At 42.0% G+C, this 20739-nt stretch overlaps 1 protein-coding gene across 28 annotated transcripts in view; it reads left to right on the top strand.

The window, feature by feature from the left end:
* Positions 1–20739, top strand: part of RYR3 (ryanodine receptor 3) — a 514330-nt gene that overhangs the window by 430115 nt on the left and 63476 nt on the right. For all 28 annotated transcript variants that reach the window (XR_005216490.1, XM_037834372.1, XM_037834393.1 and 25 more), the window contains 3 exons: positions 4019–4149; positions 9565–9885; positions 12168–12408. Coding sequence is in view for 27 of the 28 variants with exons in the window: in XM_037834372.1 (XP_037690300.1) it covers positions 4019–4149; positions 9565–9885; positions 12168–12408 (693 nt within the window). In the remaining variant the exon portion in view is untranslated. The remainder of the gene's footprint in view (positions 1–4018; positions 4150–9564; positions 9886–12167; positions 12409–20739) is intronic.

Genomic DNA, 20739 nt, shown 5'->3' on the forward strand with positions numbered 1-20739 from the left:
AATCTCAGTTTTATTTCTAATGAAAGCAATGTCTTTCCCTTCACACTCCAGACATCAGACACATTCATTCCTTCCAGTCTGCCCTGCCACCACTGGCCATTTGTTTCTAATAAAACATTGCACACATTCTCTGAACCTCTGAGTTCTGTCTATAATCCTGCCCTACCTTGACCCACACCATGCTTTTGTCTCTGCTACAAATTATTTTCTGCTCCTTAGCTTCCCCTGGCAGAGTTCATGAAAGAATCCAAAACTGCAAAGCATCAGTATGTATAAAACATAATTACTATTAAGATGATGACTTTGCTCTGCCTGTGTCCCTGAGAGTAGACATTTGAGAGGCAAGATCCAGACCCTGGGGAATAAAATTGAGGGATCGATAAAGAAAGCCTGCTCCAAATTAGGAAGTAATCAAAATGAAAATAAAAATCAAATCCTCTCCAATCTATCATTATTGACCAAATATCTATTGTGTGAAAAATAACTATAGTAGGCAGTAAGAACTGAAGAAAACAGGAGTGTTTCCATATCCAATAATAAACTCTTCAACCTAGACCTCTTGATTGATACAGAGCTGTTTCTGCAGACCCTTCCCTGCCTGGAAGCTTGATCCATACCCACAGGAGCGGGTTGGGGGCTGCTAATGACCGAGAAGTGTCATAGCAGCAGGCCTTTGTCTGGCTCTGTCCTCCCTGACTGCTTGCCTTGTCTGTGGCTCCAGCAGGCCCTGCCCGGGGGCCAAGGTCTTTCGCCCTGGTATTTCACAGTTGGGAGCATTAATTGGCAGACTTCTGGGCTTTACTTTTACAGAACTTTTTTACAGCTAGGCCAGGAGAGCTGCTGTTTATCTCTTTCGGCCAAGCAGCTACTTAGCATCATTATGCACTTCAGACCAGAAAATGCCCTGTTAAGAGCTTGTTGAGGCTCAAGTTTGTCAGTAATTAATATCAGAGAGGGCATGGTCAGGTCCCTCAAGTCATTGCACGGGAGGACTGAGACTTCTCAACCATCTTTTCCCCACAGATTCCTTTGTATCTGTCTAAATTTCCAGAAATTCCCTTCCATGTAGATGATGACTTTGTTTTGGTGAAGAGAGAATAATGGACCAATTTACCACCAAGGGAACTCAGGATCAACTGTATCCTAGGTTCATCTCCCTATGCCAGCTCGAATTTGCTATCAGATTTGAGCTCTTACCCCCATGTCATCCTCATTGTCAGCCAGATTTTCTTTCATCAGTGCCCTCCCTCTGGCATTTCTTTCCTTCACCATTTGTCTCCTTATTTCCTCCTTCTCTAAAAGCAACAAGAAATACTATTTTTCTACTCATTGGCCAGTGTGGTTGGTAAAAACGCTGAAACTGTGGACTGAAAAATATGGCCCCTTATAGGGTCCTCAAGTCGGAATATTTAGGCTCTCACTCTCCTCAGTTGTCCCTGAGGGTATAGGCCATTCAGGTCTAAAGTTAAAATGATCCCTTTCTCCTCATACCTATCCACCACCTTGAGCTTGGCAGAGAAGGAAGATCATTGGGGCAGGAAAAGTGGGGGGAGCAGGACTGGACCCAGTTCTACTCCAATGACTCCCATGGAGTCCCCAAAGCTCTGCACACCCCATCCCCTCCTCCCTCTGATGCAGCCGCCAGATGGAGCCTAGAGCAGCATTAAAATACAGGCATGGTTGGATTTGTTTTGTTGGAAGGCTGCTGCTGTGTCTGTGGAGCAGTCCTAGATGGGGGGATTGCAACAGTCAAATCTTTGTGGAAAGGCAGGGTTGGACCATTACCCGAGAAGTGATTGTCTGACCGAGAACAGTCAGTCCACTGTTGCTCAGAGCTATGTTTAAAGTTATCTGCTCCAGTATTTCTTAGTCATATAGGTTGTCATCCCTAAAAGCCAAGCCTGAGATGAAGATGAGAAATGAAGCTAACATATGATCTTTTCATTACTTTAAAGGAAAATTAATTTTTTTTCATAAATTTGGTAACCTGACTGCAGATTGGGTGGTGGTTCCAAGGAATGTGCAGCTTTCTGCCAACTCACTCACCCACCCTCTCCCTTCTCTCTCTGGTCTGACTGTCTTGAAAGTAATCACCAGATTTATCCTGTATCTCAAGCAGAACGGTTCTGTGTATCTTCCAGCTATGCCCCTGCAGTCTCTGATTTTACCCCTGATGCTCTTGTCAAGTCATTTTTTCAAGACTAGTTAAGATCACATTTTTAATCCATCTTGAATGTTTCTCCTTTTTTTATGCTGTAATGAAGTACAGGTTGATTCTAACTCCTGCAAATAGTCAATAAAGACATGCTATTTGATCATATTGGTTCAAGATTCTATGTAGAACCAGGTTTTATATGTGCTCTGCACTCGGTGAGGAAGGTCTTTCACTATCTGGAAGGCAAAGGCTAAGGATAAGAAAACCAGGCTTACTCCTGAGTAAACAAGTGGCTTCCCTAGGCCCCCTAATGAGTAAATGTTTGTTGTCCACTTCCAGACACACTAAGCTTTTGATATTCTGGTTTCTTGGTGCTGCTGCTGGAATTGTCAGCAGTCACAGTAAAGGGCCGTTAACAAAAAGTCTTCGGTACAGCTGAGGAACTAAGGGAAGTCCTGATAGCTGATTGCCTCTCTAGCTCTGTACAATTGCAGTAGTTGGGTAAGCACTGGCTCTGAGCTGTGAGTTCCCCCTCTCCAGCTGCCAGTTGCCTCTGTGATGGTCCTGTAAATCCCTCCAGGGGCAGCCTGACACTCTCAGGATCCAGGGATTCTGCTTGTGGGCTTTGTACACACAGCAGCTGCCCTGTGTCTGGGTGGATCAGTCACAGAAGAAGGCAAAGCAAGACACAAGATGAGCTTGAACACTGAAAAACCAATCCAGTTCTTAACTGTAGACCTGTTATCTGCGTGTTCCACCCATTATCTTTGTATCTTGGTCTAACAAAGAACTCACACTATTGGTTTATTTGAAAAAAAATGTTTCCCTTATTTGGGAATTGGCATCTCATGTGTAACTCACAGGACAGGTTACACATCTGATGTGTAATCTGTGATTGTATGCAGGTGAGTGATTGAGTGAAGATATTGATGGTGGGGAACAGATGGCTCTTGATCTCTTATTCATCAGTAATCAACAGATGTCAGCGCCGCTACAGGGCCTTTCCAGCCAGCATTGTCACTGTATTGACTCATTAACAGAAAGGACCTGCTCGATTAATCAGTACAACCCAAAGGCTAACCCCAGACCTGTGAGGGGAAAACAGTATTTCAGTTCTAGCTCTGCTTTGACCCGCAAAGTGGATGCTTCCCATCAGTTTCATTTTCAAAGACTTAGTTACCCTGCAAGCAAATTTAGGTCCTTTCAGTTGGAGAGAATTCTGAACTAGGGAATCCCAAGCATTCATTTGTTTGCTTGTTTGCTTGTTTCACAGAAAGGCTTAAAATCCAGAACTTAATACCTGGGCGACACTCAAATGTTTGTGGAAGGGGAGGGAGGGGAGTAAAATTATGGGTCCCTCCTTTAAATCAAGCAATGTACTTTAAGACCTATTGCTCCTGTTGCAAGGCAGCTCTTATATTTTGTCTTATTGATGCTTTTGGCCTGTCGTCCACTGTTCCCATTAGTGGACACAGGGTTTCTATCCATAGCGAAGAATAGACACAAAGAAATTACACAAAATTTCAAAACATTTTAAGAGCAAGGGGTATTAATCCTTGCTCTTAAATTGATGCCCGCAGAACTTGCTCTCAGACATGCTGGGAGAGAAGGGCACCCAAGCCTGTGAAGAACTGGGTGCCAAGTAGCAAGATCAGTGTAAACCATCAACTCAGTGTCTGGAGCAAGATGGTGGGGAGGGAGAAGTGCATGCAGCCTCACTGAGCTCAGTGCCCAGGAATGGCCCATGGAGTAATCTGTTGGGAAGGAACCTGAGACACTCTGGTAGAGGGTGGGCCTGGCCCACCGGTGCATGGGGCCAGCATGTGGGTGGTATCACTTCTAAACAGACTTCTTTGTTTCCAGGCAACGACCTGCCCTTGGAGAATGTCTGGCCTCGCTGGCAGCAGCCATACCAGTGGCATTCCTGGAGCCCACCCTTAACTGCTATAATCCACTCTCTGTCTTCAACACCAAAACCCCCAGGGAGAGGTCTAGTAAGTATCCTGTCCAGAGGTCATCAACCCATTCCTTGCACTGAGAGCAGAGGAACCAGGAAGCCCAGGCGGGCAGAGAGCAATAGACTTGGAGCACTGTTGTTTTATATGATCCGAATGGAGCCAGGAGGTTAGAATTAGGGACTGGGTTGCATGTCTCCATCTTACTGGAGAAATGGACATGGGCAAGTTCTGTAAGGCTTTAGTTTGTTCTGCAAAATGAGGAGACAATGCAATTGTCTAAGACCTCAGGTTTTCTTGTCTGCTCTGGGTCTCAGTTTCCTTTCTCTACCTCAGGATGTGACTACTTTTCTGCAGCCTGCTTCTCCAGAGTGTCATCAGATGGAGCACACATGCACCAATAGTATCACTTAATTATACTCTTCACATCCAATCATGCCAACCACATGATCTCCATCCCTGTGGAAAATTAAACAGAGAAAAGCAACACAAGGCATTGAAATTATATGAGGAAGATAATGTCTTAACAGGAGCATTGATGCATTAACTTCTAGAACAGGGGTTGACATACTATGGCCCATGGGCTAAATCTGGCCCACTCCTTATTTTTGCAAATAAAGTTTTATTGGAACACACCTATACCTACTCACTTACGTATTCTCTATGGCTGCTTTAGCACCATAAAACCAGGGATGGCTGAATAGTAGCAACAGAGACACTGTGCCCTGGAATGCCTAAAATAGTTGCTATCTGGCCCTTTTCAGAAAGTGTTTACCAGCTTCTGCTCTAGAATAGCGTAGACCTGGAATCCAAGACAGATTTTAAGCCTACTTCTGGAGGATAGAGCGTCTTCATATCTGGATTAAGTGTGATTCTGCTTAAGGACAATGGAATAGAATAGAGGAGGTTTCAAGCGGGAACCTTGAATCAAGCTTGGACTCCAGCTAGAAGAAACTACAATGATTTATTGTAACCTGAAGGAAAATTTAGCAAACCATGCACCTGATCAACATTAACTAAAAAGAACAAACCATGGTAAACCACTTCATCCCGGAACCAAACCTTTCCACAACTAATATTTTCTTAAAATATTGATCTATATTACCTTTGGATGGTCAGAGTGAGTAGCACTTCCATTTAGCTCAAACCCCATTTTCCAAAGTGAACAAGATTCTAAGGGAGAAGATTTCTAAGAGAGTACGGGATGTTTTAAGAACATGTGAACTGAAGTGGAAAGAAGAGAAACTACATTTTCTACTCTTTCCCTACCACCTTAGTGGTTGACAAGCCAGACAAACCACGGAGAAGACTCTTCCAGCAATCCCCAGGGTTCTTGCCATACTCTTTGTCACTACTGTTTCTTCCCTCTAAGAATGCAGTGTCAACCCATGGCAGCTTTATTCCCACTTGACTCTCATTACTTCAGATAAAACATGCCCATTGTCCCCAGAAATGATCACCAAGACAATTTAGACAAGGTCACATAGTAGAATTCTACTCCTGAGCTGGAATTAGTGGAGGCTAGTGTTCTCAGAGCTAGCCAAGACAGAAACATGGCCAAGGTGCTTCAACTTTCCGAAGCCCCATATGAAATCTGCTAAGGTAAACTTCTAACCTTCTCAACTTCATCTCACTCTTTCTCATTTTTATTGAAACTGGCAAAAGTATATTTCCAGCCTTATCTTTCTCTGCTTTCTCTGGGAGATGAGTGACAGAGCGGGCTTCGGTATAATATTGAGATATGGCTGTGACGTCTGTGACAAATGCCAGCCCATGAGTGGCTCCCCATCTCCACAGGGACCTAGTCACTATGGTTCTGGATATTTATACATTTATTCTGTTCCAACTGTGACTCAAGAAATAGTGTAGCTCTGTCTCTGTGTAAGCAGTATGTAGACCTGTGCCTTGGGAAAGGGATATACCTGCTCTATTCTTTGGTTCCTAGAAGTACAACTAGCAGGGGAAAATGAGAACTTGACAAAGATGGAGGATAGCAGGGAAGAGGGGACCACTCTCTTCCATTGTTCTTCTCAAGCACTGTTTGAAAAATGTTTCTTCTTATTTGTTATACCTTTGCATTGGTTTAACACGACACATTCAAAAATAGAAAGTATCAATCATTGCATACTCCACAAGAAAGAAAAGAGACAAGGTTGGGATTAGGAATGACATGTCTTTCATTCATCATTGACACACAGTGGGACACAATGCTCAAATTCTCTGAGCCCATGTTTTTCACCATTTGATTAATCATCAAAGAATGTATGGCTCTTCAGAAGTAATGTGTGCATGAATATTTATTCTGGATGACCAGGCTTTCCTGGTGCCAGAGGTGACTGATGACTTAATGGACTCTAAAGACCATAGGTTTCATTCATTATACAAAGTGGGTGGCCTGAAGGATGCAGGAGAGGGAGGGGTGTTCAGAGTGACAAATGATGCAATTCTCTGGTTTAGAAATACAATATGAACTGATTTATCAAGGCTTCAGTCAACTGGATGCCTCTGTTAATTGGCACTCAGTGCTTTGTCAGCAGAGCTCCTTGCATAGTAGCTCCAATGACCTGAAGATCTTGAGGCATTTCTGACTCATCCCCCCAAAAAATTAAGATATGCCTAGAACAGGTTTAATACTGTTATTTGTGGTGCCAGTTATTCAAAAATAAATAAATCTTTGGTTATGAGTGGCAGTGGTCTATTAATCGGAACATTGGATTTACAAAAACGTCCTGGTCAGTTTACTTTCCATACCCCATATAGCATAATCAACTGGAGAGAAAGGAGATCCTATTCCAATATAAGCCACCTATCTATAATGCAGAGAAGTGATGTCATGTGATGCTGTCTTCTTAAGTGAAGAGTTGCCCAGTGAAGAAAATAGGAGTTTAGAATCTAACTCATTGTTTCTTAGACTCGTGTGCATCAGAATCATTTGAAGGCCTTATTAAAATAAAGATCACTGGGTGCTACCCCTAGAGTTTCTAATTCAGTAGATTTGGAAAAGGGCCCAAGAATTTGTATTTCTAACACGTTGCCAGGTGACACTGATACTGCTGGTCCAAGGACCACACTTTTGAAAACCACTGATCTAGAATGTCGAAGGACAATGTGTTCTAATGATTCCTCCCTTATGGTCTTCTGTCTGGTTCTCATAGGACCAACCTGAGGCTGTTTTTCAGGTAGATAACCCAGCAGAGTTCATTCTGTGGGTTTATTATGTGGCATTTGAAGTACAAAACATCTTCTGAATCACAAACATTTGTTCCACTCAACGACCAATTACGTACATAAATAACTTTTAAAGGTCATTATAATGACTCGAATGCAGCAACTTCAAGCAATTCTGTGTTTTTCTTAAGGGGGGGAATAAAATGCCCATGTGATGTATTGTCTATGTGACATTTAAACGTGCACGCGCGCACACACACACCTGACCCTTCTCAGTAATAGTCTTATAGCAAATAATTGTAGACTTAAATTGTGTCTGTGGCAGTTGGCATTGTTCTGTGTGCAGAACCCCAAGGCAGAAAATTTGGCTTCTCTGTCTTTACCTATTTATTCTGAGTGTATGTTTAAATTTTTTGTGTGTATGAGGATCTCCCCAGACTCCCTTTTTTATTTCACCCATGACTTTTGTTACTCAGCTGCAAGACACAGGACCATCTGGCCCATGTAATTCCCTTCCACTATGAATCTTAGAGATTCAGTGCTCTTTGACTTTCTTGTGACTAGTCCTTTTAAATTGTCTGGTTTTTAAAAGATACTGGTCCATTCCTGACTTCCAGCAGAGAGAGATCTTTAGACCCTGCCCCCAGTCCCAAAGGCTGTAGAGATAACAAAAGGTCATTATTATGCAAAAGACGTTAGGGCCTCAGTGGACCTGCTCCATAGCATTCAGGCTCCTCTGGGTTCCTCACTTTGCAACTGCACATACCCAGTAGAACTGCCTGTCCCAGCTGCAGATTCATTCTCTCAAAGATAGCCTGGGTGGCATTGTTCTGCCTCTCTGTTCCAGGCAGTACACCCATGGGAGAATATCCCCCCCAAGGTCATGGAATTTGATGTGGTGTCTCTTATTTCTTAACCCTTCAATTCCTATGGACCTAAAATCGAAAGAAGAGAGACACCTCAAGCCAGCAGCAACCCCAATGGCAACTGACCTATAGGTCTAACAACTCAATAAACATAAAAGTTTATTTGAAGTCTTCTGCTTTGTCCTTAAAATTCATGAGGACTTTGCATTTCACTCCTAATATAAAAAGAATAATTTCCCCAAACTTTTCAGTGAAATTGATGTTCCAGGAAAATGCTCCCATTTTTCCTGTGGTTTTTCAGATGCCCACTCCTGTGATGCCTGATGCATTTGCCACAGGTTTAGAACTTTGGTTCAAGGGTGAAGTCTGCATATGATCTGCCTCCATGAAAAACTCAAGGGCCCCAAGCAGATCTTGCAGGGAGCAATTCGATAAATGGATGCACGTGCAAAGCTTTGGGGTTTTCCACTTAGAAACATCCCAGGTTCCTCCAATGAGAGCCCTTATTATTATCAGGATGGAATACAGGAATCTTACCAGTCAGGAACCTCAGGATGCTTCTGGTTTCTTCCCCTTGACTTGCAAGAAAGAGTGTCCTTCACCTAAGGGGAAGCAGGGCAGATAATCCCCTTGGCTTCTTCTATCCCTTATGCTTGTATCTGACAACCCTCCTTGAACTCCATCTGTTGCTACTTCATCCTGTCTGTCCTTGTTCAGTGAAGTGACCTGAATTATTTAGTCTGAGGAAAAGATAGAGCTAAATTACTGTTCCTTGTAAATAAACCTTCAGAAACAGAAAGATTTAAGTGATTGACAGGAAGGTTTGGCACAGGTCACCTCAGGTTGTCAGTGACTTCTGTTGTAAATCCAGAAATCAACACGTGTAAATTTTTTTCAAAATTTCAACCAGATGGGAAGTATTGTCATTTCTGGTCCAGCTGAAGAAGTATTTGATGAGACAGTTTTCTTGTTCCTTTTCCAAGCACTGCAGATCTGATCCAGTGATTTAGGTAATTGACCCATTACTTGACAAGTAAGAACTGATGAATTGTTTTTCTCCTCCTATACTTCCTTTCCTGCAATGGAAGCACTAAGGTCCAGGCCGGCAGGAGAGGAGGGAGAAGCAGCATTGGCTTTATCAAAGAGAAGTCTTATGAAATATCTCTCAGTCATACCTCTGTTATACTCCTTTAATTGTTTTAACCTGAATATGACATCCAGGATGATAAGCGCCCCCTGGAAGCTGCAGTCTATACAGACATCTAGAGGACAAAAGCCACGCCTCATCTAGGGCTCACAACTATGGGGTGGAAGCTTATATCTAAGGACAAAAGGCAGAGTGGGACAGAGGGCAAGGAGGTTGTACCAATTGTGATTCTGCATTACTGTCCTGTTGTTCTTCCTGTTCCCTCTTGGCCAGTTCTGGGAATGCCGGACACAGTGGAAGAGATGTGTCCTGATATGCCCCAACTGGAAGGCCTGATGAAAGAAATCAATGACCTGGCCGAGTCAGGGGCCCGGTACACGGAGATGCCCCACGTCATCGAGGTGATCTTGCCCATGCTCTGCAACTATCTGTCCTACTGGTGGGAGCGGGGGCCTGAGAACCTGCCCCCCAGTGCAGAGCCTTGCTGCACCAGGGTCACCTCTGAACACCTCAGCGTCATCCTGGGCAACATTCTGAAAATCATCAACAACAATCTGGGTATCGACGAGGCCTCCTGGATGAAGCGCATTGCAGGTAACACAAATGCCTCTTCTCACCCAGGGACCAAGATGGCTGTACTCTCTTTTCATCTCTGGTTGATTCCATAAGGGTTTTGAGCAAGCTCTATCTTTAAACATTTTTAAAAATTATTTCTCAGTTACTTAATCATAAAGAGTCTACTTACCCCTTATAGAACTTCCTTAGGGAAATGCTCATTCCCCATGCCCCACTAATCCAGGTCCATCAAATCTCCAGGAATTATTCCTCTGTAAACCCCACCCAACTCTCATGATCATTCCCTTATTTGCTTTCAGTACTTAAGAACCCCATTTGCTCTTGTAATAATAATTATCCTTAATTTCATTGATAACTGACCTTTGTGTTTTTTATGTGTGTGAAGCTCCCTGCCATCTAGGCTATAAATTCCTCAATGCCACTGTGCATTTGTATTTCACTTTATGCTTTCTAAAACAGTTTCTAATGTAGGCTCACAATGGTGGGACTTTGGTTTTTTTTTCTTTCTTCTGTCTCTCTGAAAATCCTGGTATGCAGTAGAATCCTAATGAATGTCATTAGATGGTTTTCTGTTCCGGAAGCAACCTTGGAAAAGGAGATCCTTGGAAAATAAATGACCACACTTCTGTAGTCAGGAAACCATGAATATTTAGCATCCTCTATGTTAAACTTGATGGTGAGAAGATAGGAGCCAAGGCAAAGTCACTGCCTTTAATGGACCTATGTTTAGTTAGAAGAGTCCATTCATTAGTAACAGCTTCACCTATATAATCTGCTGGGCCATCAAACAGTGGCTAGAGCCAAAGGGGGCTATTGGCCCAACTCTGGGAATTCACCTTTGGATGTCCCTCTGCAAGACAGAGAAAGAAAAATCCCTGCCCCCTTCCTGTCTCTGAAATGAACTGAGGTCAAAATTATAAATATTTTGGTGCTGAAGGCTGCTAGATCATACAGGCCATTGTGGACACATAAGAAGGTAAGGTTGGTATTCTTTTCTTACCCATTAACCTTAAGGCAATTTGCAAATGAGCTCTAGTTTATAAATTGGGATTAAGGGAAAGAGATCAAAGGATCTAGAGATGCAAAGAGCAAAAGTGCCATAGCACAAAGGGCACTGATGAGAATAAAATGGAGTGCTTTTATTCCCCAAGTGAATTCAAATCTCATTCAGTCAGGCCACTAAATTCCAGGTGACTAAATAAATTCTATTTTAAATAGTAACCTCAAATCACCCACATCAGGAATAGTCATTCTGATTACAGATCCAAAGCAGACCTGCCCCTGGGTGTTGGGCAGGGTGTGATTAACCGTGAGCCATCAATGGGAGCCAGCCTCAGCACTTAAAAATCGTGACTTCTTGCTTAATGCATCTCATCAGAGAGTTCCCTGAACCTTCTCTTTCTAAAACTGTCTTTTTTATGAAAGTTAAAAAGCAAAATGATATTAAAAAGAAAGAATTCTGGAATGTAAACTGTTTCTAGTTGAAATATCCTGAACTAAAGAACCTTTGAAATATACGTTTGCATGCACAATGTCAATGTTCATGACTCTTATTCATTTTATTTATTTATATATTCATTCATTCATTCATTCATTCTCTGTTTCTGATCTTCATTGTGAATTAGAACAATGGGATGGATGCTCCATTTAAGAAGTAGGGTAAGGCATTTTATTATCTTTAAGAAGGCTGAAAGCATAGCCCCACTGATTCCTTGTTTCTGCTCTTTGACTTCTAGTGACCACCCCAGCAGCTCTTTTCATTTAGAGTTGACACCAGTTTATCTGACTCAGGGCCCAGAGGAGCTTCCAGTCTTCAGGTTGACAGTCTCAAGTGGGAGCTGAGAGCTGTGGTTGGGTTATTGTGTTTTTAACAGCAGAATAAAATAACCAGAAAGCATAAGTGCAGTGCCTATTCTTGTCACAGCACAGTGCTGGTTATTATGAAAAAAGGCTTCCTTCAAAGAGTTTACCATCTAATTAAGGAGTCAAGACCAACATAAAATACTATAAAATGAAGCAAGGTAATCTGTTATGAAGAGCTATGAGGAATTCAAGGGGAGCAGGGGCTCCCTAAGGCCCAGAGGAGCAGAGCAAGAATGGGGACCTTCTTGTAGAGGCCTCCCAGCTGTGTCTTTATGGAAGAAAGTGCCAAAGTGAAGATTAAGGAAGGGAACAAGGGGCTAGTACTGTCCTGCCTTGATGGGGTTCACAGCCTCAGTTTTCAGGATCACCTCTTTCATTTTCATCAATTACCAAAATATGTGAGATATAATGGCGAGGCCCTCTGTTTCCAAACGCAGTGTTTGCCCAGCCAATTATCAGCAAAGCCAGGCCTGACCTGCTGAAGAGCCACTTCATCCCAACTCTGGAGAAGCTGAAGAAAAAGGCTGTCAAGATTGTGCAGGAGGAAGAGCAGCTGAAAGCTGATAGCAAAAGTGACACTCAGGAGGCAGAGCTGCTCATCCTGGACGAGTTTGCAGTCCTCTGCAGAGATCTCTATGCCTTCTACCCGATGCTGATTCGCTACGTGGACAACAACAGGTAGGGAGGAGACCTGTGGAAGCCTGCCTGTCCCCCTTCTGGGGCTGATTTGGGCAACAGAATAGGATGGAAAGATGGTGTTGGTTAGTGTTATAGGTGAGATAAGGGGAGCTCGCAGCTGCTGCCACCAGCCACCCCACTCTCTGCTCCATCCCTGGGGTAATACAGCGACTCTGTAGGGTCAGTGGCAGGGCCAGCCCCCTCCATCATCACGGGCTCCTACAGGTTGAAAAAGGGCAGCAGTGATGCACATCTACCCCTCTGCTATTTGTTCATTCATTCATTCAGCAGATATTGACTGGCATGGGTCTAGGCATGTGGGCAACCAGGAGAGAGCAGAACAAAGATCTCTGCCCTAGGGAGCTTTCATCCTAGCGGGGGTGAGGATACAGGCAATAAACGATGTAGAGCAGGGTAAGGGGAATTAGGAGTACCAGGGTGGGGTGGAGCTGTAGTTTTAAATAGGGCGTTACTGAGGAAGTGACATTTGAACAAAGATCTAAAGGAGATGAGAAGGGAAACATGCATGTCTCAGAAAAGAGCATTCCAGAGAGAGGGACCATCTGGTGTAGGCCGTAAGGAGAGAGTGTGGAACCATCTAGTGTGGCTAGAGGAGAAAGAGGGTAATAAGAGCAATTGGTGATGAGGTCAGAGAGGCAACATTGGCCAATTGTGCAGGGCCTTGGACACCACTCTGGCTTTTACTCTGTGTGAGATGAGAAGCCATTGGAGATTTTGAGCAAACCACTAATGTGATCTGCTTCATTTTTTGAAGACTGTGGTGAAGGGTATGGGGAAATAAGTCAGTGGGAGGCCAGTTGCAAAGCTCACAGTGATCCAGGCAAGCCTTGATGGTGGCTGAGGCCAGCATGATAGAACTGGAGGCTGAGAGAAGTTGTCAGATTCTGGGTCTATTTTAAAGGAAGAGCTCTTGGGATTTCTAGATTGGGAATGAGAAAAAAGAGAAGAATATAGTTCCAGACATTGTAGCCTAAGCATATGGAAAGATGGCATTTCCAGCAGTGATTTGAGTGAGACTGTGGGTAGGGCAGATTTTTCTGAGGAGAAGATCAGGCGATCACTTTTGGACATGTTGAATTTGAGCTACCTATTATATATAAAAAGGAAAATTCTGAGTGAGCACTTAGACGTATGAGTCCAGAGTTCAGGGGAGACATCTGTTGTAGACACTTAGGAGTCAACATATTGCTATGTAGACTTTAAGCCGTGCAACTGGACAAGATAAACAGAGGACTGAGGAAGAGAGTATTGAGCTCTAGGGCTCTCCAACATTAAGACGCCAGGGAGAAGAGGAAGAACCAGCAAATGAGACTGGGAGGGAGCAACCAGTGAGGTAGGAGGAAAACCAATAGATTGTTGGTTGCCAACTTCACAGTGTGTTCCCAGGAGGGCAAAAAGAAAATGATCAGCTATTTCAAGTGCTTTCAGATGAGAACTGAGAATGGAGTATTAGATTAAGCAGCATGGAGGTTCTTGGTGACCTTGACAGCAGTTTCAGTGGAAGAGTGGAGAAGAAAGCCTTTTTTAGAGCAGATTAAGAGAATGGGAGAAAAGGACTTGAAGACAACAGAACAGAAAACTTGTTCTGTGGTCATGAATTTAAAACGATACTCATCAACAGGTTTTCTTTTTCTGCAGCTGAGTTCAGCTGCCAGGTACAAGCTCAGAGTAGGAAGAGGGTTGAATTTAACCAGGGTTGGGGATTTGCAAAGTGAATGTAACAAAGCAAAAAGTGCTAGGACGTTGAGGGTAATTTTAAAGACTGGTCGTAGAATTTAAGCTAGAAGATGGGGATAGTGAAGACATAAGGGGACTAAGGGCAGTGAAAATGCACAAAGGAACAAAAGATTGTTGGTCCCAGTGGGGTTGAAGGATTGTTGGAGTCAGGTACAAGATAGGAGGTGGTGGGCAGAACATGGTATGAATGAAGTTAAGAATGTGGTGTGAGAGGAGGTTGCAGTTACTGGAAATGACCAATGAATTGAGTTCTGAGGCAGGTGGAGGACAAGATCCTCAGAGGCGATAACAATGAGCTGAGAGCCTTGGGGTTAGGAGGATCATCTATACATATATTGAAATCACTGAGAATAAAGACTGATGCCAAATTATGGAGAATGCTGGTGAGCCTGGAGCTAAAAGCATGAGGGGGTGAGCATGAGGGGGGTGAGGCAGGGTACTACCAAGACAACGTGATATAGTCCAATGGCATGAGATTCAAAGCTAGGAGGCTTTTGGAGACACTTCATGGTATATGTCTCTGTTCTAACATTTGGGCATCATTTAGAGAGAAGAAGTGGGAAAAGAGAACCCAGCACAGTGAACTTACCCAAACATGCTGCTCCCTTCCCTCAAGACGTCTTCCTTCAGGAGGGTTGCCCAGCATGCCCAAGCTCTCCCTGTCCCTCACCTTCAGCCTTTCACGCTGGCTCAGTGAGCCTCCCCTCTTCTCCTATCAGTCACTTTCCTCAGGTCATGGCCCTCTGCTCACCATCATACCTCTCTTCTACGGAACGTCAAAGGCTGAAAGGCTATAATGTCATAATTAGACAAGTTTGTTCATGGAATGCCAGAAATAGTTTATGTATTTCACTTTTTCCCCAAACCCAGTACATTCATTAGGTGCATGAAATTTAATTGGGTCACAACAAATAATTGAATAATAATTATTATTTGAGAAATAAGACTTTGGGATGATAAATCTGTTAGATTATAAAGGGTATTGATAGGGTGCACAGTGACTTTATCATTGAATCTTAGAATATAAAATTAGAGACCTTTACCATCTTAAAGATTAAAAGCCTAAAATATAAATTTTAGAAAGTTCAATTTTAAGATACCACAGTGTATATATTGAGGGACCTAAGAATATTTGGGGGAACATTGCTAACTTTTTGAGTGACCTCCCATTCTGCCAGGATCATGAAATATGTCCATTTTAGCATTTCTTTTAGTAGGTAGATTTTACTATTCAGAATAGTACATACACACCATATATATTTAATATTAAACATAGATACATATAATTATAAATTATAATTATATAGTACATGTGTAGTATATATTTAAAATTTTAAATATCCATCTATATAAATGATATAATTCCTTACTTATCCATGGGAAGTTATGCATTATACTCTATCAAAAGAAACTCTGATTTTGAGGGTCATCAGTTTACTCATTTCTGATAACATAATTATATTAGCAGTTTAGAGAAGGAATTTGTCAGAGTTAGAGGTGAAAACAAAAATAAAAGTCAAGTAAGGTTGCTCCTGGAATAGCTCTTTAATTGTATTTGTCACTATTCATGATCAAGAATCAAGATAGACCGTCTTCTACTTACACAGTATTTGACAGCTGCTAAAAATGGCAATGTCAGAGAGTCTTTGAGATCATCATTAATTCATTCATCCCCACTTTTCAACCCATCTTGCTTGAACATCAGGGTGCATCATGGCCACATGACCCCTGCTTAAAAATACATCCTTCCTACGTGTATGCCTTTACTTTCTTCAGGTTCTCTCTTCATCCAAAAGAATTACCTGGCTTGGAATTAGGGACTTGTGAGTTGGCAGGGATCTTAGACATCACCTCATCTGACCTCCGTTTAGATGAATAAATACCACCTTCCTTTCTCCTACCTCTGATTGTCCCCCAAGGTTGTAGGAGGGAGAGAAGGGGGGAAAGAACAGGTATCACATTACCATGTGTGCGCTCCCATTCCAGGTTCAGACAGTTCAAGTCATTTTGAGCTCAAATCTATAACTCCTACCCAATTTTGCTCTAATTTTGTTCTCTTGAGCCACACAAAACTAATCTCTCTTGTGGCAGCTCTTTAAATATTGAAGAGAGCCGCCGTTCCTTTACTTCCCTGTGTTTGCTCATCATGTGAAACCTTTGTACCTCCTCCAGCCCTGTCACGGCAGTATTTCAAGTTTCACTGTTCTGAAGAGAAGCTTCCATTGGTCCGTGTTCCATCTGAAGCCTGATCCAAAATACCAAGAACTCCAGGTGTGGTGTGATCAGGCAGGGCAAATCCACTCTTGTGCAGGAAATAAGTTGACAGGTTAATCAATTCTCTCTCTATAAGAGACAGTGGCTTCTTAGCTTCCTTTCTGAGAATCAGAAACACTCTGAACATAGAAATAAGCAATTTTAAATAGCGTGATCTTTGGTGTGATTCAACCGATCTCTCAAACTGAAGGGAATCAGAGTAAACCCTTTGTGATGACTGCCTCAGGCTGGGTCCTGTGCAGAAGGCTTTGGAACAAAACCGAGATAAGCTCTTACTTCTAACTCAGACAACCTGACTGTGAACACAGAAGCATGGCTTTATTTTCTTTCAAAACCTGATTACTTGTCTTTTTGAAAATGGAAATCTGTATCTCCTTATTTTTGCTATTACCCAAGATTCTATTCTTGTGCTTGTTTTCTCTGCTAATATGCTCAGTAATTTCATCCACTTGTGCTGCTCCAACCATATCTCCACATGGCAGATTCTCAAATCATTATCTCTAAACCTGGCCTTCTTCCCCACCTACAGCCTTGCTTTTTCCAACTGCCTTTTAACAGCTGCAGTGCAAATGATAAAGGAGAACTACAGATCAGTTAAGTACCTCCAAAGGTCTCAAGTGCTTTAACATTAGCAGACATTGGATTCTATGGGAAACTGGGGACAGGGAGATGAGCCTGGTTGCATCATTTGGAGGCCAGAGAGAGTATGACCAAATAGGAGAGGTGGGGGTCAGCATCTTCTATTCACCTACAAATACCATCTCAGTCTGACTTGAGAGAGGTGAGAAGAGTTTGTGTGCATAGGGAAGAATGTTTGTGTGGTTCTCCACACCCACCACTTTGAACCTGCAGAAAGAATTTCACTAGAGATCAAGAGTTAGGATTTGCCTCTTAGAAGTTGACAGGTGGCCAAAGCAAAATGTTTCCAACTAAAACTGTACTCCATTTGAAAACAAAGTGATCATAATCCTCTTCCTCCCAGGAAATGTTTGTTGCTTCAGATTTTGTTCTCAGTCTCCTAACTGCTTATACTCCCTGTAGCTAAATTTTTCCCTGGTAGGATAGGATATGACCACTTGCCCCTTCCCACTCAATGCATAGTGCAAATCTACAAAGCTCATTTAAACCAAGATCTCAAGCATGAGCAGCTGGCAGTTCTGATAAAACTTGATATCTGACCCTGAAAAAGCGCTCCTGAAAAATCAGTATGAAAGAAATTGAACAGCATTACCAATTTCAAGCCTCAAGTTCAAATTGCATTCAGCTGCTAGTAACGTAGACCAGACTATAGTGGCTTAAACAAATTAGAAGTTTAGTTTCACAAATAGAAGTCCAAAGAGAGCCATCCAGCGCCAGTATGGTTGCTCTTAATTAGAAACCCTCACTCCTTCTGTCTTTCCTTAACATGGGCTTCCATCTACAAGGTTACTTAATGGTGCAATATGGTGACTAGAATTCCAGCCATCATATCTTCATTCCAGGCAGAAAGTAGGAAAGCATCTGGGAAAAAGAAAAAGGGCACTTTTCAGCTATCTGATCTCCTTTTAGAGAGCTTTCCCTGAATACCCATCTTAACAACTTCGGCTATCATCTACTGAGAACTTAGTTGCATGGCTTTACCTAGCATCAGGGGAGACTAGGTAATGTGATCTTTAGCAAAGCACAGTGCCACCCTGAATAAAATGGAGTTCTTTTTTTAAGAAAGAAGAGAATGGATAGTGTATAGATAACCAGCAATGTCTACTACATTAAAGAGAAGCTAGTTGAGTTGGAAAACAAGAGCGGTTAGACAAGCATGTGCCTGAGTCTGGAACCCAGGGCAATAAAGAATTCAGGAGATGAGAAAGGATCCAGAAGTGGTCTTGGCCTCATGAGTGTTTGTCTTTCCTTCCTTAGTCTAGGATACTCTCCATGAATGGGCAATAGGTACAGGCTGCCCAGAGCAATTCATTCTGATGTCCCAGGACTTAGGGAAATGGCTTTTGATAGCTATTACCTGCATGCACCAAGGATGTCATGTTTTTCAGACCATATTTGTGAAAGCCATATTTTTCCTTAAGAAAGATGATAGATGATTTAACTTATACATTACCCTATGCAGTTATTTGAAAATGGCAACTTACCTAGACCTTTCAAAATATAATTTAATATTGAATAGTCAAATGAGTAAAAGGCAAGACAAATTTTTGAAACTGAATGACTAACACAGTGTAGCCTTCTTGCTACTTTCAAATTTCTCCACATAGCCTGGTTTTAAAAACGATGATGATAAATGCCTATTTATAGGGAACTTCCAAACCATTTCAGAGGGCATAGGAGATATCAATATTTGATCTCTTTGCTCATATAATTGATGCTCAAAAATATTCAATTTTGTGGAGCTCCCATTTATTTTTTCTTTCATTGCTCGTACTTCAGTGTAAGGTCTAGGAAGCCACCTCCTATTACAAGATCTTTAAGATATTTCCCTACCTTTCTTCTAAAAGTCTTAGGCTCTTAGCTCTAATGTTTAAGTCTTTGTTCCATTTTGAGTTAATTTTTGTATAAGTTGTGAGATAGGAGTCCTCTTTCTTCTGAATATGGGAATCCAGTTCTCCAAGCGTCATTTGTTGAAGAGGCTGCTCTGTCCCAGTTGAGTCAACTTGACCGTCTTATCAAAGGTCAATTGTCCATAGACGAGAGGGTCTATTTCTAAACACTTGATTCAATTCCATTGGTCATTATACCTATCTTTATGCCAGTACTATGCTGTTTTTGACCACTGTAGCTTTGTAATGTACTTTAAGGTCAGATAGTGTGAGACCTTTCACTTCATTTTTCTTTTTCAAGATATTTTTAGGTATTCAGGGTACCCTGCCCTCCCAAATAAATTTGATTACTGGGTTTTCTTTTTCTGTGAAGTATATTGTTGGGATTTGTTCTGGTTTGCTAATGCTGCTATTTTGCAAAAAACCAGAAATGGATTGGCTTTTGTAAAGGGGGTTTATTTGGTTACCAAGTTACAGTCTTAAGGCCATAAAATGTCCAGTGTAAGGCATCAACAACAGCTTACCTTCACTGAAGGATGACTGATGGCATCCAAAAACCTGTTAGCTGAGAAGGCACGTGGCTGATGTCTGCTTGCTCCCAGGTTGAGTTTCAAAATAGCTTCCTCCCAGGATGTTTCTCTCTAGGTATCTGGGATATTCTCTTAGTTTCTCCCAGGCAAACGCTGGACTAGCAGAAATCTACTTTCAATGGCCGTCTTCAAAATGTCTCTGTTGGCTGCAGCTAACATCAGGGGTCCACAACACCATGCATGTCTAAGCATCAGTGGCAGCTCCTCCACAAAATGTAACTCTCAGTTGCTCTGAGGTCCTTCTGTCTGTGAATTCCTTTATAGGACTCCAGTGATCCAATTAACACCCACCCTGAATGGGCAGGGCAACACCTCCATGGAAATTATCCAATCAAACGTTTCACTCACAGTTGATTGAGTCACATCTCCATGGAAACACCCAAAGAATTCCAATCTAATCAACACTAATACAGGATTTTAATTGGTACTGCATTGAATCTATAAATCAACTAGGTAGAATTTACATCTTAACTATATTTAGTCCTCCAATACATGAACACAGTATATCTTTCCATTTGTTTAGGTCTTCCTTGATTTCTTTTTGCAATTTTTCGTAGTTTTCTCTGTGTAGGTCTTTTGTGTCCTTGGTCAAGTTTATTCCTAAATACTTGATTCTTTTGGTTGCTATTGTAAATGGAATTTTTTCTTGATTAACTCCTCATGTTGCTCATTACTAGTTTATAGGATCACTACTGATTTTGCATGTTGATCTTGTAGCCTACCATTTTGCTGTATTCATTGATTAGGATCATGTCATCTGCAAACAGTGAAAATTTTACTTCTTCCTCTCCAGTTTGGATGCTTTTTATTTCTTTTTCTTGCCTAATTGCTCTGTCTAGAACTTCCAGCACAATGTTGAACAGTAATGATGACAGTGGGCATCCTTCTCTTGTTTCTGATCTTAGAGGGAAAGCGCTTAGCCTTTCTCCATTGAGTATGATGTTAGCAGTGGGTTTTTCATATATTTCCATTATCATATTGAGGAAGTTTCCTTCTATTCCTATCCTTTGAAGTGTTTTCATCAAGAAAGGATGTTGAATTTTGTCAAATGCCTTTTCTGCATCAATCAAGATGATCATGTGGTTTTTCCCTTTTGATTTATTGATGTGGTTTATTACATTAATTGATTTTCTTGTGTTGAACCAGCCTTGAATACCTGGAATAAAACCCACTTGGTCAAG

This window comes from Choloepus didactylus, chromosome 4 (genome assembly GCF_015220235.1).
Source record: "Choloepus didactylus isolate mChoDid1 chromosome 4, mChoDid1.pri, whole genome shotgun sequence".
NCBI classification, from domain to species: Eukaryota; Metazoa; Chordata; class Mammalia; order Pilosa; family Megalonychidae; genus Choloepus; species Choloepus didactylus.